The sequence below is a fragment of the Suncus etruscus genome, chromosome 11 (assembly GCF_024139225.1).
Source record: "Suncus etruscus isolate mSunEtr1 chromosome 11, mSunEtr1.pri.cur, whole genome shotgun sequence".
Classification (NCBI taxonomy): Eukaryota; Metazoa; Chordata; class Mammalia; order Eulipotyphla; family Soricidae; genus Suncus; species Suncus etruscus.
In genome coordinates this window covers 55,760,468-55,776,482 of record NC_064858.1, presented here as the reverse complement: position 1 = coordinate 55,776,482, position 16,015 = coordinate 55,760,468, and the positions used below count along the sequence as shown (strand labels likewise).

Genomic DNA, 16,015 nt, shown 5'->3' with positions numbered 1-16,015 from the left:
TTCTTTTTTTGTTTTTGTTTTTGTTTTTGGGCCACACCCGGCTGTGCTCAGGGGTTACTTCTGGCTATCTGCTCTGAAATAGCTCCTGGCAGGCACGGAGTACCACATGGGATGCTGGGATTCCAACCTGGATCGGCTGCTTGCAAGGCAAACGCCGCTGTGCTATATCTCCGGCCCCATTTTTTTTGTTTTTTTGGGGGGCCACACCTGTTTGATGCTCAGGGGTTACTCCTGGCTAAGTGCTCAGAAATTGCCCCTGACTTGGGGGGACCATATGGGACGCCGGGGGATTGAACCACGGTCCTTCCTTGGTAGCGCTTGCAAGGCAGACACCTTACCTCTAGTGCCACCTCGCAGGCCCTGCATTAAGATCATCTTATCTAAATGTAGTTGATATTCACACTTTAATTTTATAAATAATAATCAAAATAATTTTATATAAATTAAATATTAAAATTTGCAATCAATGTCTTCTTTTCTCCGGGAAGATTTAGACTTTTATGTTCATTAAAAAATGTTTAAAATTTTTTTTTCTTCACAGCTCCATCTCCAAACCTTTATAGCCAGCTGAATGCACTACAGTTTACTGTGGATGAAAGAAGTATTCTATGGTTAAATCAATTTCTCTTGGATTTAAAACAAAGTCTTAATCAGTTTATGACTGTATACAAGTTGAATGACAATTCAAAATCTGATGAGCATGTTGATGTTCGAGTTGATGGTTTAATGCTAAAGGTACCATACAAACAAATGACTAAAAATAAATAAGCATTTTAATCAAAGTTAAATTTTAGGTAATGTGCTTATCGCTATAGTAGCAACCTTTCTGATCTCAAAGCAGAGGTTTTTTTTTTTTTTTGGTTCACATCCAGCTGTGCTCAGGGGTTACTCCTGGCTCTAGGCTCAGAAATCACCCCTGGCAAGCTCGGGGACCATATGGGATGCTGGGATTCGAACCACTGTCCTCCTGCATGAAAGGCAAACGCCTTACCTCCATGCTATCTCTCTGGCCCCAGTAGTCTGTTTTTTTTTTTATACTTCTTCCTAGTACTGATAAAAAGTTTTCAAAAGCATGAATAGGGCCAGTGATTTTTGACTTCAGTGATACAGCTTGCCTTGGTACTGTATTCACCCATCCTCTCCCCCTGCTCCAGCATATTGTCAGGTGGTCCCCATAACAACCTAAATAAATAAATAAATATTTGGAAGAAAGAATTATGAGCAATATAGTAATGCTTGTAAGTTATATATGGTCATTATTTTTGATGCTATACTCAATATTTGCCCTTTTATTGTAACTGTGTAGTTAATATAAATTATGTATATTTAAACTTTAAAAAAGTTTACTTAAAAAGCAAGTAGTATATGCTACTTGCTATAATGCATGCATAGTATTTGCTATATCAAGTATATATAGTAAGATGACTTGGACGTGGATGACCAATTTTGTTTTTATTTCTGTCTCTAGAGTCTACATTATATACATTTAATTTCTCTGTCAAATGAGGTTAATAGTACTCAGATTACACTGCAGGAAATTTTTTATTTTTGGTTTTTGGGCCACTGATGGTGCTGAAGGCTTACTCCTAGCTCTGTGCTCAGGAGTCACTCCTGGTGGGCTTAGGGGCCATGGGAGGTACCAGAAATTGGACCAAGGTCATTTGCATGCAAGACAGGTGTTATCTCTCTGACTCCCATTGCAGGAATATTTAAAGTATCCTCAAAGATCTTATTGAATATAAAGGGCTCTGCTGTTTTTTAGGTTTATTTGCTTTATGAATCAAGATAGTTTTTGTTGAATAAAAATTACTTGGAAAAATGGGATAGAAATAGAGGTAATACATTAAGAGAGAACATAGGCCTCTGAAGAGTGGGAAAAAAAGCAAAGATATATAAGAAGGGTATAGTAAGGGTTCCTTACTATCATACCTTTTTTCGTTAGCTTTTGGCCCACATCCAGTAATGCTTAGGGCTTACTCCTTGCTCCATGTTCAGGGACTACTCTCAGGAACCATGTAGGATTCTGGGTATTTAATCTAGGTTGACTATGTTCAAGGCAAGTGCCCTAGCTGCTGTATTCTCTCTTCAGTCCTACAATTATACTTAAAAAATAATTGCATGATTTTTGCTCTTTTTGAGCAAATAGTTCTAAAACCACTTTAAATTTTGATGTGGATATTTTGAGAATTAAGGTTTTATTTCGCATTTATTTTCTGCATCTACATCTAAGCATATTAATAATTTTTGTTTGTTTGGGGACAGTTCAGAGGTGTTCAAGTTGTACTCCTAATTTTGCACTCAGTGATCACTCCTGGAGGGCATGAGGGACATAAGGGGTGCCGGGGAGCTAACCAGGGTTGGCAATGAGCAAGGCAAGCACTCTACCTGCTATACTATCTCTCCAGTCTTACTTTTTAATAATTTTATCCCAGAAAAATGATTTTAACAAATGCATTCATCCAAATGCTGTGATTTCTAGTATTATAAAAAAAAATTCCTTTTCCAAACTTGATTCTTTTTTTTAAATGTTTTTAAATTTTTACTTTAATTTTCCTGGTCTTCCTTCATCACCTCTACCATGTAAACTCAGTTTTTTTTTTTTCTTAGTTCAAGTTCTGACTCAGGTCATATTTGTTTAGTAATGTACATTCCACTTAATTTTGTGACATATTATTAACAGATAATTATATGTTAATACAGTGCTCATTGTATTTGTTTTAAAGTTTATCTTGGTGGGTCATAACTTAATCTCTTTACTCAGTTTAAAAAAAAGAGGAGTAGAAAAGGTTAAAGTTTATATTTGAGTAAGAAAGTATTATTGTAGGGGGTAATGTCAGAAAAGAATTCCTGAGCCTAAGCCATGTTCTTGATTATTTTATTTCAAAGTTTGTAAATTTGTCTCTTTTTTCTTCTAGTTTGTCATTCCTTCTGAAATGAAATCCGAATGTCACAAAGATCAGCCACGAGCAATTTCTATTCAGAGTTCTGAAATAATTGCCACAAATACAAGACATTGTCCCAATTGTCGGCATTCCGATTTAGAAGCTTTATTTCAAGATTTCAAAGAGTGTGATTTTTTTAGTAAAACATATACCTGCTTTCCGAAATCTTGTGACAGTTTTAATCTTCTGCATCCAATCTTCCAGAGACATGCTCATGAACAGGATACCAAAATGCATGAAGTTTATAAAGGGAATATCATTCCCAAGTTGAATAAACACACTCTTAAAACTTCTGCTGCCGCAGATGTTTGGGCTGTGTACTTTTCCCAGTTTTGGATAGACTATGAAGGCACAAAGAGTGGAAAGGGGCGACCAGTCAGTTTCATTGACTCTTTTCCTCTTTCCATCTGGATTTGTCAACCAACCAAGTATGCAGTATCACAGGAAGAGCTTCAGACTTGTAATCAAATATCTCTGAATACATCTCAGAGTGAATCGAGTGGTCTGTCTGGTCGACTGAAGAGAAAAAAGCTCTTGAAAGAATACTATAGCACAGAATCTGAGCCCCTGACAAATGAGAGTGATAAACTTTCAGATGCTTTTTTAAGATTTTCCTCTTCTTCCTCAGATGCAGATATTCATGTCCTGGTTCAAATCCATAAGCATGTCAGTATGCAGATCAATCACTACCAGTATTTGCTCCTGCTTTATCTCCATGAATCCCTCATTCTGCTTTTAGAGAACTTAAGGAACGATGTAGAAGCTGTGACTGGCAGTCCTGCTAGCCAGACATCCATTTGCATTGGACTTTTACTTAAAAGTGCAGAAGTAGCTCTTTTATTACATCCAGTGGGTTATGCAAATACTCTCAAATCTCCTGAAAATGTGAGCCCAATAGCTCCTGAATATTTGCCTACAGAAAATGGAGAACTTTTGACTTCAAAAAGAAAACAAGTTGCAAGTGTTATAAATCAAATTAGAAGTGTAACTGCCAACCATATGTCAGACAACAGATCAATGAGTGTTGACCTTAGCCATGCCCCTTTGAAGGATCCTTTACTTTTGAAATCAGCTAGTGATACAAATCTGCAAAAAGGTACTTTTCTATACTTATCAGATAAAAATTTAGGAAAAATAAGAGAAGATGAAAGTAGTGGGAATATTTTCAAACATGACTCAGAAACAGTAACAGAGATAAATATTAAGGATTCAGTTTTTACAGATTCAAATACTATCTCCAGCAACAAAGAAGATTCAAGTGTGCTGTCTTTTGATGATGACTATCAAGACGTACTTCATTTAACTGGTAAAGGAAATGAAGCCATAGAGCCCATTCTTAAGGCTGAAGATTTGCTTTCAGAAACATTATCACTCACCGAGAATCCTGAAACCAGTAAAGAAGAAGTGCCTATGGTTAGGACATTAATATCACAATCATTTTTAAGGTAACTACATTCTGTCACAGTTTTAGGGGTGGTTCTTACTTTGCGTGTTCTTATTTTGGTTTTGGGCAGAAAACCAGTGGTAAAATGCGATTATTAGAAGCAGCATGGAAGAATTAGGTACCTTAGTAGAAAACTAACATTATATTTTGAACTTACAAAGAAGTTATATCTACTTCTTTTAATTTTGTTAGAAGCTGGTTTTTGTTCTCTCTCTCTTTCTTTCTTTCTTTCTTTCTTTCTTTCTTTCTTTCTTTCTTTCTTTCTTTCTTTCTTTCTTTCTTTCTTTCTTTCTTTCTTTCTTTCTTTCTTTCTTTCTTTCTTTCTTTCTTTCTTTCTTTCTTTCTTTCTTTCTTTCTTTCTTTCTTTCTTTCTTTCTTTCTTTCTTTCTTTCTTTCTTTCTTTCTTTCTTTCTTCTTTCTTTCTTTCTTTCTTTCTTTCTTTCTTTCTTTCTTTCTTTCTTTCTTTCTTTCTTTCTTTCTTTCTTTCTTTCTTTCTTTCTTTCTTCTTTCTTCTTTCTTTCTTTCTTTCTTTCTTCTTCTTTCTTTCTTTTCTTTCTTTCTTTCTTCTTTCTTTCTTTCTTTCTTTCTTTCTTTCTTTCTTCTTCTTTCTTTCTTTTCTTCTTTCTTTCTTTTCTTTCTTTCTTTCTTTCTTTCTTTCTTTCTTTCTTTCTTTCTTTCTTTCTTTCTTTCTTTCTTTCTTTCTTTCTTTCTTTCTTTCTTTCTTTCTTTCTTTCTTTCTTTCTCTCTCTCTCCTCTCTCTCTCTCTCTCTCTCTCTCTCTCCCTCCCTCCCTCCCTTCCTTCCTTTCTCCCTCCCTCCCTCCCTCCCTCCCTCCCTCCCTCCCTCCCTCCCTCCCTTCCTTCCTTCCTTCCTTCCTTCCTTCCTTCCTTCCTTCCTTCCTTCCTTCCTTCCTTCCTTCCTTCCTTCCTCCCTCCCTCCCTCCCTCCCTCCTCCCTCCCTCCCTCCCTCCCTCCTTCTCCCCCTCTCCTCTCTCCCTCCCTCCCTCCCTCTCTCCTTCCCTCCCTCCCTCTCTCCCTCCCTCCCTCTCTCCTTCCCTCCCTCCCTCTCTCCCTCTCCCCCTCTCCTCTCTCCCTCCCTCCCTCCCTCCCCTCTCTCCTTTCCTCTCTCCCTCCCTCCTTCCCTCCCTTCCTCCCTCCCTCCTTCTCTCCCTCCCTCTCTCCTTTCCTCCTTCTCTCCCTCCCTCCCTCCCTCCCTCCCTCCCTCCCTCCCTCCCTCCCTCCCTCCCTCCCTCTCTCCTTTTCCTTCTTCCATGCCTCCCTCCCTTCTTTTTGGTTATTGGGGCTTACCCACTGGTGTTCATGGTCTACTACTGGCTCTGGACTCAGGAATCATTCCTGGTGGTGCTCAAAGGACGAAATCTAACTCGATTTGGCTGCATGTAATTGGGAGCCATATATGGTGCCAGGAGTTGAAACTATGTCACATGCAAGGCAAGTGCCCTAACCCATCTACTCTCTCAAACTCCTAGAAGTTTTTTTTAATAATAGATTATTTTCCAATTAAGTGATAATTTTCTTTTTTTTTTTTTTTTTTTTTTTTTTTTTGGTTTTTGGGCCACACCCTGCTCAGGGGTTACTCCTGGCTATGCGCTCAGAAGTTGCTCCTGGCTTCTTGGGGGACCATATGGGACGCCGGGGGATCGAACCGTGGTCCGTCCTAGGCTAGCGCAGGCACCTTACCTCCAGCGCCACCGCCCGGCCCCAAGTGATAATTTTCTAATAATTTTGTTAACAGTGAAAAGCCTAAGAAGCATTGCCCACCCAATGTGACTCCATTTTATCCTAATAAGAACATGAAAAGAAGTTCCTCACATATCTCATTGGATACCATTTCACTTGATAACATGATTTTGGAAGAACAGCTTCTAGAAAGTGATGGAAGTGATAGTCACAGATGTTTGGAAAAAGGTAAAATTGCATGGTTTAAGAATTCATATTATAAAGACAACCAGTGATCTCACTCATGTAATAGTAATAGAAACAGTTTGTTTATGTCAGAGGATTTATTTTTATTAGAAATTAGACTTCTTGGGCTGGAGTGATATCACAGCGGTAGGGCATTTGCCTTGCTTTCAGCCGACCCTGGATGGACCTGGATTTGATCCCCAGCATCCCATATGGTCTTCTGAGCCCACCAGAAGCAATTGAGCACTGCTAGGTGTGTCCCCCCCCCCCCCCAATTAGACTTCTTGGGCCAAGGCCATAGTACAGCAGGTAGGGCATTTGTCTTGCGGCTCAATCTTTGTCACCTTATGAGGTCCCTGGAGCACCTCTAAGAATGGTCTCTGAGGGAATATGCTAGGTGAGACTCTAAACAAAATAACAAAAAAGGAGAATTGAAGGTATCACTTTAATATAACTGTGTTTTTGTCTTTGACATGATTCCCTGTTCTGTAAGTAATTACCTTCAACTTTTGCTATAAATATGTATGTGTGTTCAGACCTATTTTTGTTTTTTTTTTATTGCATTTATATACCATATCTATATTTGTATGTTACATACATATGCCTATATATATACATATATACATATATATTTTGTTGGCTTGGGGGTTAACACCTGGCAGTGCTGAAGATTCATTTTTTGTTCTGTGTCACTCCGGGAAGTGCTCGGGCACCACTGTGTGGGACTAAACGAGTAAGGCAAACACCCTATTTTCTGTACTATATTTCTAATACCTAAATATAAATTTTTATGGATAATCATATAACTGGACTACCCATCCTGCACTAGCCTTTAACTAGTTTTTCCACACATAAAAATATTTTTAGTGTCCTTTGTCACAGAGAATGTGAGAAATGCTGAAGTACAGTAATAATAAATGTGTAGCAAAGATCAGAGCTGCAGAAGTAAGAACCTGCTATTAGTCCCTTCAGTAAGAAAACAGGGACATTTAGTAGCTTTTAGCTTCTGCTGAAAGTTCTGAGAGTTTTTTCTCATTACCCAATAGTTTAACTTTTGTTTGTTATTTTTAAAGACTAGGATCTAAAAAAATAATTGAAGGGATGGGATACTTCATTTTGTTTGAGTAATGTAACAGTAGTTGGATCTTAAATAAAACTGATATCAATTTATTAGTTTTTCCTTTTATATTATTTCAGGCATTAAAAAGAACTCAACTACAAATTCCACTTTCCAGAACACAGCAGAGAGTGCGAATTACAGTGTAAACAGAATGAATTTTGGTGAAAACTCTCCAGATGACATTAGTATCAATTCAGAGAGTGCTCCAGAAAATCATGATGATTTGGTAATTATTTGAGATTCAGGGAGGGAAAATGCCACTTTATCTAGTGTATATACCTTTTAATTCAGTACTATATAAAATTTCATTGACTTAGATGGTGGGTGATGTACTTTCTATGATCTACTCTTACACATACTTTTCTTCTGCTAAAATGTTTTTTCTAAATTTAACTTTTCTGATTATTTGACTTGTATTCCTTTTATTTTTACACCGTGATTTTGTTTCATATAAATATACTCTAGGCTGGAGAAATAGTATTTGGATAAAATAAGTGTCTTATCAGACCTTGGTTTAATCTCTGGTATTGAATGTGCATCTCTAGGAGTGATCTCTAAACACAGCCATGTGTGGCCCCCAAACAGTTAAATAAATAAGCTTTGAAAGTTGACTAAAGTATGTTACTGATTTATTTTAGGTGTGCTTGACCTGATCTAGGGAGGTAATCTTGTAGATGACAGCCAGCTTTCATGAAAATAATAGCATATGTAAAACTGTCATATGATTAATTTTTGTGCCCTAAAACAAAAGTTCTTCTCTTGAATTCATGAGAAGAAAAGGAAAAGAAATTTATCACTATCATAATCTTCTTTGGGGGAATGGCTCACATATTGTGATGCTCAGGGCTCACTTCTGGCCCTGTTCTCAAGGATCACTCCTGGCAGAGCTTGGGGAACCATGTATGCTCCTGGGGATCAAACCCATCTTGATTGGGTACAAGACGAGCACTTTACCCACTGTGCTATCACTCTACTCCAACTATCATAATTTTCTATTGGTCATAAGTTTTTCATTTATTTAATTTATTGTTATAGTAGCCTTTGAATTGTGATAGTAATTTTCTATGTTATTTCAAATGTTTTCAGTTACTCAGTATACTAATAATTTTTATATAATCATTATTAGATGTCAGTTGTTGTGTTCAAAATTCATGGTGTTAATGGGGAAATTGACATCCGAGGGGAAGATACTGAAATCTGTCTTCAAGTGGACCAAGTGACACCAGATCAGTTAGGCAATATCAGCCTCCGTCATTACCTTAGTAATCGTCCAGTAGGTAAGCCGTAAGGAGTTAAACTTGCATTATTTTTATGCAGATTATTCATGTGTCATTCTTTATATTAGTATAATTGAATTTAAGGAAGATGCATTTCTAGTAATATTAGGATTTGTTCTTATATTCATCAATTAGTTTTATTCACAGAAATATAATTTGAAGATTTTTTCTCTTACTTTCTATAATGGATCCTTTAAGTAACTGAGCGTTTTCATTTAGATTAAGCGTTAAGTAATGTTCTTAGGTTGTTTTAATTCAGGGGTCTCAAACTCATGGCCCACGGGCTGCAAACGACCCTCCGTACAACATTTTGTGGCCCTGCCCTAAAGGAATCTTTTTTTTTTTTTTTTTTTTGTTTTGTTTTGTTTTGTTTTGTTTTAGTTGTTTGGGTCACACCCCCCAGTCAGGCTTACTACTGACTTTGCACTCAAGGATCACCCTGACTTTACATCCTGCGGCCCCCAGGTAAATTGAGTTTGAGACCCTGTTTTAATTATACAATTATCTATAATATTTTATCAATCTTTTTTATGTCATATAATCTAGCAAAATAAATGCCTTATGAAAAAGAATCATTGAAAGGTTATTTTTTAATTGCTTTATTTAAGCACCATGGTTACAAAATTGTTCATTGTTGGGTTTCATTCATACGATGTACCAGTCCTTCACCAGTGCCCTACCTGCCACTGCTGTCTTCCATCTCCCTCCCAACCCTGCCATTTGCTTCTCTCTCCCTCTCTCCCTTTCTCTCTGTCTCTCTCTCTTCCCCCTCTCCTCTCTCTCTCCCCTCCCCCTCTCTCCTCTCTCTCTCTTTCTCTCTCTAATCTCTCTTTCTCTCTCCTTTTTGACACTTCGTTTGCACTGTTGTTAATGGAGGGGTGCCTTGCCTGTTAGTTTCTTCACTTTAGTGCTGAGCCCAGAGCCATCAGTTCCAACAATCATTGTCCTAGTAGTCCCTTTTCTACTCTAGCTACACTTAGTACTTATTTGTGATGAGCTTTCTACCTTGGATTGGATCTCCTGACTTTCTCTCTATTGTCTTTGGATATTAGTACCAGACTATTTTTTATTTTTCTTATATATGACAAATGAGTGAGATTATTCTATATCCCTTTCTCTCTGGCTCATTTCACTCATCATAATAGTCTTTATGTCCATCCGTGCATAAGCAAATCTCATGATTTCATTTTTTCTGTGTTGTGTGTGTGTGTGTTTGAGTGTGTGTGTTTAAATAAAGGTGGGGCCAGAGTGAATGCACAGTGGTAGGGCGTTTGCCTTGCACACAGTTGACCCTGGACGGACCCAGGTTTGGTTCCCGGCATCCCATATGGTCTCCTGAGCCTACCAGAGTCAGAAATAACTTCTGTGCACCGTCAGGTGGGCCCCCAAACCAAAACAAACCAAAAAATGGTGTTTTAGTTATACTAATAGACTATGTTTCATTTAGTAGCTAAATTGCCAGTTAATTCCATCACTACAAACATTTCTTTATAGTGAACAATTCATACAGTTTTCTGTTATTTGTTTTTCTTGAATCAGACTGGAGGGGACCACACAATATATATATATATATATGTATATATATATATATACATATAGTAATTTTTATTGAGACCAATGTGAATTACAAGTCCTTCACAGTTATATTTAAGGTACATAGTGACAGCAAATTAAGGCGATTCCCACCACCAGTGTTGACCTCCCTCCACCCATGTTCCCAACATGCATCCCATACTTCCACCTTTTGCCTCCTGGACTGCTAGTGTAACAGGTCCCTTTTGTATATAGCTTATTGAAGTTTGGGTCTCTTGATTCTATTGTCGTCGACTTTGAGTTGGGTATTTTATCTGATCACTTATAATTTCCACTCAATGTTCGTGAGACTGCATGCAACTGGTTCTGTCTACTTTTTTTTTCCTCTCAATTTATGAGGCAGAACAAAATGGTTTATGTTCTATGGTTCTGTTGTTAAAAAAAAGAAAGTGGGGGGAGCCCCTGTCTATAAATATAAATTTATAAATTTATATTTATAAATATAATATAATAGAAGGTATAAATATAAATTTAAAAGACATGAAGAAAAAGAAAAAAACAAAAAAGGAAGGGGGACTGGTATGGCAATTTTCTTTTTTGCATAGGCACAGTAAAGTATTGGAGAAATTAGAAAGGAAATTCCTTTGGCCTAAGAGATACAAGGTGTCTCTAACCTTGAAGATACTGTCATGAGACCAACTACAGGGTCTGGACATTGTAGTTTTTAAATTCAAGGTATTTCTTTATGATGCCAGAAACATTTTACTCAGTCATGGTTGTCAAAGTCAATCTGTAATTAAAGATCTTGGTTTTAAACCTAGGATAGAGTCTATTCAGAAGTTCTGCTCAGTCATGATTGTTGCAGTCAGTCTTCTGTAATTAGTGATCTTGGATTTTACACAGATAAAAGAAAGGAGTATCTTCTGCTTTCATTTCACTGTTAGGTGATGAGGTAGGACAACCTGCCTTTAGATCAAGTTGCTGCTGTTTCCTTGTGGTCAGGATGTCATATGCACCTAGCCTGACACACACATTGGTGCCAGACCGGTATTAGGGACTTCCCTGGGTGGGAGTTTGGTTCCTGCTGCTGTTGCAGGGAACTGTTTCAGTTAGTTCTAGGGTTGGGATCTGGGGTTCAGGGTTGTATGGTTGATGTCCGATCACATGAGGTCTAAGTTGAGTCCCCATGACAAACGTTCAGGGTGGGAGGTGCCCTTTTATTATAAACTTTATCCCTAGTAGATAAGAGCTTGTTTCTATATATATAAGATTCCCCCATTTTAGTGTGCCTTTGCAAAAAAGGAATGATGCCTTATTATATTCTTGGTGCATTGGGGAGTAAAAATGACAGGCTATACAATCTCTGTGCCCTTGTATTGACCTGAGCTTTTTTTTTTTTTTTTTTTTTTGGTTTTTGGGTCACACCCGGCAGTGCTCAGGGGTTATTTCTGGCTCCAGGCTCAGAAATTGCTCCTGTTAGGCATGGGGGACGCCCGAACCGATGACCTCCTGCATGAAAGGCAAACGCCTTACCTCCATGCTATCTCTCCGGCCCCTGACCTGAGCTTTTATCCTAAGCAAAACTTTTCTTCTAGAATTTAGTACTAAGCAGAACAGAACAAGCAAAGAAAAATAAATAAATAAGAATTTAAAAATAAAAGAATTTAAAAATAAAAGGGATGGAGGAAGCTATTTGGAAATAGATATGCTAAGAGGTAAGAGGTATAACTATTAAGGAATTAAACATACATAGAAAATATAGATATTTTCATTAAGTCTTATGAGATAGTCTGGGGGAGAGATGAGATCCAGGGCACATTTTCATCCCATACCTATTTTTTTTTCTTTTGCTTTTTGGGTCACACCCGGCAGCGCTCAGGGGTTACTCCTTGCTCTGTGCTCAGAAATCGCCCCTGGCAGGCACAGGGGACCATATGGGATGCTGGGATTCGAACTACCATCCTTCTGCATGGAAGGCAAATGCCTTACCTCCATGCTATCTCTCTGGCCCCATTCCATACCTATTTGTGGGCCACACCCCATGGTGTGTGCTCAGGAGTTACTCCAGGTCTGTGCTAGAAATTACTCCTGGCAGGCTCAGGGACCATCTGGGATGCCGGGGATTGAACCTGGGTCCATCCTGGGTCTGCATCGTGCAAGGCAAATGGCCTGCTGCTGTGCTATCACTCTGGCCCAACTTAATTTTTTTCTATAATTGCATAGTATTAGATGTACCAGTTTCTTTAGCCACTTATCTGTTGTCAGGCACCTGAGTTGCTTCCAGATTCTGGATATTGTAGATAGTACTGCACTGAAAATAAGGGTGCAAAGGGCGTTTTTGTATTGTTTTCATGTTCTTGGGACATATCCCAATGAGTGGTATTGATGGATCATATGGAAACTTAATTTCTATCTTTTTGAGGTATGTCCATATTGTTTTCCAAAAATGCTTCACCAGTCTGCATTCATACCAGCAGTGAATTAGAGACCCCTTTTCTTGCATCTACACCAGCACTGGTTCTTGTGTGTGTGTGTGTGTGTGTGTGTGTGTGTGTGTGTGTGTGTGTGTGTGTGTGTGATGTGTGATGTGTGCTAGTCTGGTATGAGATGAAATCTTATTGTTATTTTGATTTGCATCTCCCTGATGATTAGTGATGAGGAGCATTTTTTATTTTTTTATTTTTTTTGGTTTTTGGGTCACACCCAGCAGCACTCAGGGGTGTGGCTCTACGCTCAGAAATGACTCCTGACAGGCTCAGGGGACCATATGTGATGCCAGGATTCCAATACTGTCCTTCTGCATGCAAGGAAAATGCCTTACCTCCATGCTATCTCTCCAGCCCCTAGGAGCATTTTTTTTTTTTTAACTTTTTTTTTTTTTTGGTTTTTGGGCCACACCCGGTAACGCTCAGGGGTTACTCCTGGCTATGCACTCAGAAGTCGCTCCTGGCTTGGGGGACCATATGGGACACCGGGGGATCGAACCGCGGTCCATCCAAGGCTAGCGCAAGCAAGGCAGGCGCACCTTACCTTTAGCGCCACCGCCCGGCCCCAGCATTTTTTTTTTTTTTTTAATGTCTTTTGGCCATCTCAATTTCTTTTTTGAGGAAATGTCTGTTCATTTCTTCTCCCCATTTTTTGATGGGTTTAGATGTGTTTTTTTTTTTTTTTTTTCCGGCCACACCCGTTTGATGCTCAGAGGTTACTCCTGGCTAAGCGCTCAGAAATTGCCCCTGGCTTGGGGGGACCATATGGGATGCTGGGGGATCGAACTGCAGTCCTGATCCTGGGCTAGCGCTTGCAAGCAGACAGCTTACCTCTAGCGCCACCTCGCCGGCCCCTGTTTTTTTTTCTTGTAATATTCAATCAATGCCTTGTATATCTTAGATATTAATTCTTCTCTGATGAGTATTGGGTGAGTATTTCCCATTCCATGGGTAGTCTTTGGATCCTAGTCACTATTCTTTTGAAGTGCAGAAGTTTCTGAGTTTAAAGTACTTTTATTTGTTTATCTTTGCTTCCACTTGTTTGGCCAGTGGTGTTTTATCTTTGAAGATGCTTTTAGCTTCAATGCCATGGAGTGTTCTGACTACGCTTTCCTCTATGTACCTTATGGTTTTAGGTCTGATATTAAGGTTTTTAATCCAATCCATTTTTATTTGACCTTTGTGCATAGTGGGTTTTTTTTTTTTTTTTTTTTTTTGGGTCGCACCCAGCAGCGCTCAGGGGTTACTTCTGGCTCCATGCTCAGAAATCACCCCTGGCAGGCACAGGTGACCATATGGGATGCCAGGATTTGAACCACCGTCCTTCTGCATGAAAGGCAAATACCTTACCTCCATGCTCTCTTTCTGGCCCCTTTGTGCATAGTGTTAAGGAGAGGTTTGAGTTCATTTTTTTGCATGTAGTTGACAAATTTTCCCAGCACCTCTTCTTGAAGAGGCTTTCCTTGTTTCACTATGCATTTCTTGCTCCTTTATCAAAATTGTTTGTAAACCTGTGGGTCCAACCAAGATATTTGTTTATTTCACAGATATATTATTTATTTCACAGATTATTCTAATACCATGATGTTGTAGTGACGACTGCTGTATAGTAAAATTTAAAGTTGGGAAACTTGATATCTCCCATCTTTTTTTATTTGGCAAGGATTGCTTTAGCTGTTAATGTTTATTTATCTATATGACTTTCCAGAGTGTCTGATTCACTTATTTGAAAAATGTCATGGGAATTTTTATAGGATTGCATTAAATCTGTATAATACTTTAGGAAGTATTGCTTTTTTTTGGTTTTTGGGCCACACCCGGCGGTGCTCAGGGGTTACTCCTGGCTGTCTGCTCAGAAATAGCTCCTGGCAGGCATGGGGGACCATATGGGACACCGGGATTCGAACCAACCACCTTTGGTCCTGGATTGGCTGCTTGCAAGGCAAATGCCGCTGTGCTATCTCTCTGGGCCCAAGTATTACTATTTTAATGATGTTAAACCTCCCCAATCCATGATAATGTATGTCTCCTTTTCCTTGTGTGCTCTTTTATTTCTTAAAGCAATGTTTTGTATTTTTCTTTGTATAGCTCTTTCACCTCTTTAGTTAAATTAACTTTAAGGTATTTGATTATCTGAGGCACAATTGTGAATGGTATTGTTTTTTTAATACCTTTTTCTTCTCTTTTATTATTTGTGTATAGAAAAGCCATAGATTTTTGTGTATTAACTTTGTAGCCTGCCACTTTACTATACAAGTCTATTGTTTCTAGAAGCTTTTTTGTGGAGTCTTTAGGATCTTAGAGGAAAGGCTTAGTTTTTCCCCACTGAGTATACTGTTTGCAATGGGTTTATGATAAATGGCTTTGATAATATTGAGGAAATTCCATCAATTTCCATCTTATTGAGAGTTTTTTTTCATGAATAGTTGCTGGACCCTGTCAAACAGTTTCTCAGCATCTATTGATATGATCATATGGATTATTTTTATTTTTATTTTTATTTATTTTTTTTTTTTTGGTTTTTGGGCCACACCCGGTGACGCTCAGGGGTTACTCCTGGCTATGCGCTCAGAAGTCGCTCCTGGCTTGGGGGACCATATGGGACGCCGGGGGATCGAACCGCGGTCCGTCTCCTAGGCTAGCGCAGGTAAGGCAGGTACCTTACCTCGAGCGCCACCGCCCGGCCCCGGATTATTTTTATTGATATGATGTGTTACATCGATTGACTTGCATATGTTAAACTTTGCTTGCTTCCCTGAAATGAGTCTTACTTGGTCATGGTGTATAAGCTTCTTGATGAGTAGCTGGATTTTGTTTGCTAGTATTTAGTTGAGGATTTTTGCATCCATGTTCATCAAGGATATGGGCCTATAATTCTCTTGTGTGTGTGTGTGTGTGTGTGTGTGTGGTTTCTTTATTTGCTTTTGATATCAGGATATTGTTGGCTTCATAGAAACTATTTGGGAATGTTTCTGTGACTTCAGTTTCCCAGAGGAGCTTGAAGAGGATTGCAAGATTTTCTTTAAAGGTTTGAAAGAATTCACTAGTGAATCCATCTGGATCTGAGCTTTTGTTTTGGGAAGCATTTTGATTATCCTTTCAATTTTCTCACTAGGGATAATTCTATTCGGATATTCCATATCATCTTGGTTCAATCTTGGAAGTTTGTAGGAGTCCAAAAATTTATATCTTGGGGTCTGGAAGGTGGCGCTAGAGGTAAGGTGTCTGCCTTGCAAGCGCTAGCGTAGGACGGACCCTGGTTTGATCCCCCGGCGTCCCATATGGTCCC

At 38.7% G+C, this 16,015-nt stretch overlaps 1 protein-coding gene across 3 annotated transcripts in view; it reads left to right on the top strand.

The window, feature by feature from the left end:
- BLTP3B (bridge-like lipid transfer protein family member 3B) overlaps window positions 1-16,015 on the top strand; it is a 101,697-nt gene that overhangs the window by 57,868 nt on the left and 27,814 nt on the right. The window contains exons 13-17 of one of the 3 annotated variants that reach the window (XM_049782799.1): window positions 542-735; window positions 2,916-4,387; window positions 6,141-6,313; window positions 7,508-7,656; window positions 8,557-8,707. In XM_049782799.1, the coding sequence (XP_049638756.1) occupies window positions 542-735; window positions 2,916-4,387; window positions 6,141-6,313; window positions 7,508-7,656; window positions 8,557-8,707 (2,139 nt within the window). Of the gene's footprint in view, window positions 1-541; window positions 736-2,915; window positions 4,401-6,137; window positions 6,315-7,507; window positions 7,657-8,556; window positions 8,708-16,015 lie in introns of those variants that run through there. The other 2 variants (XM_049782798.1, XM_049782800.1) reach the window with 2 other exon arrangements.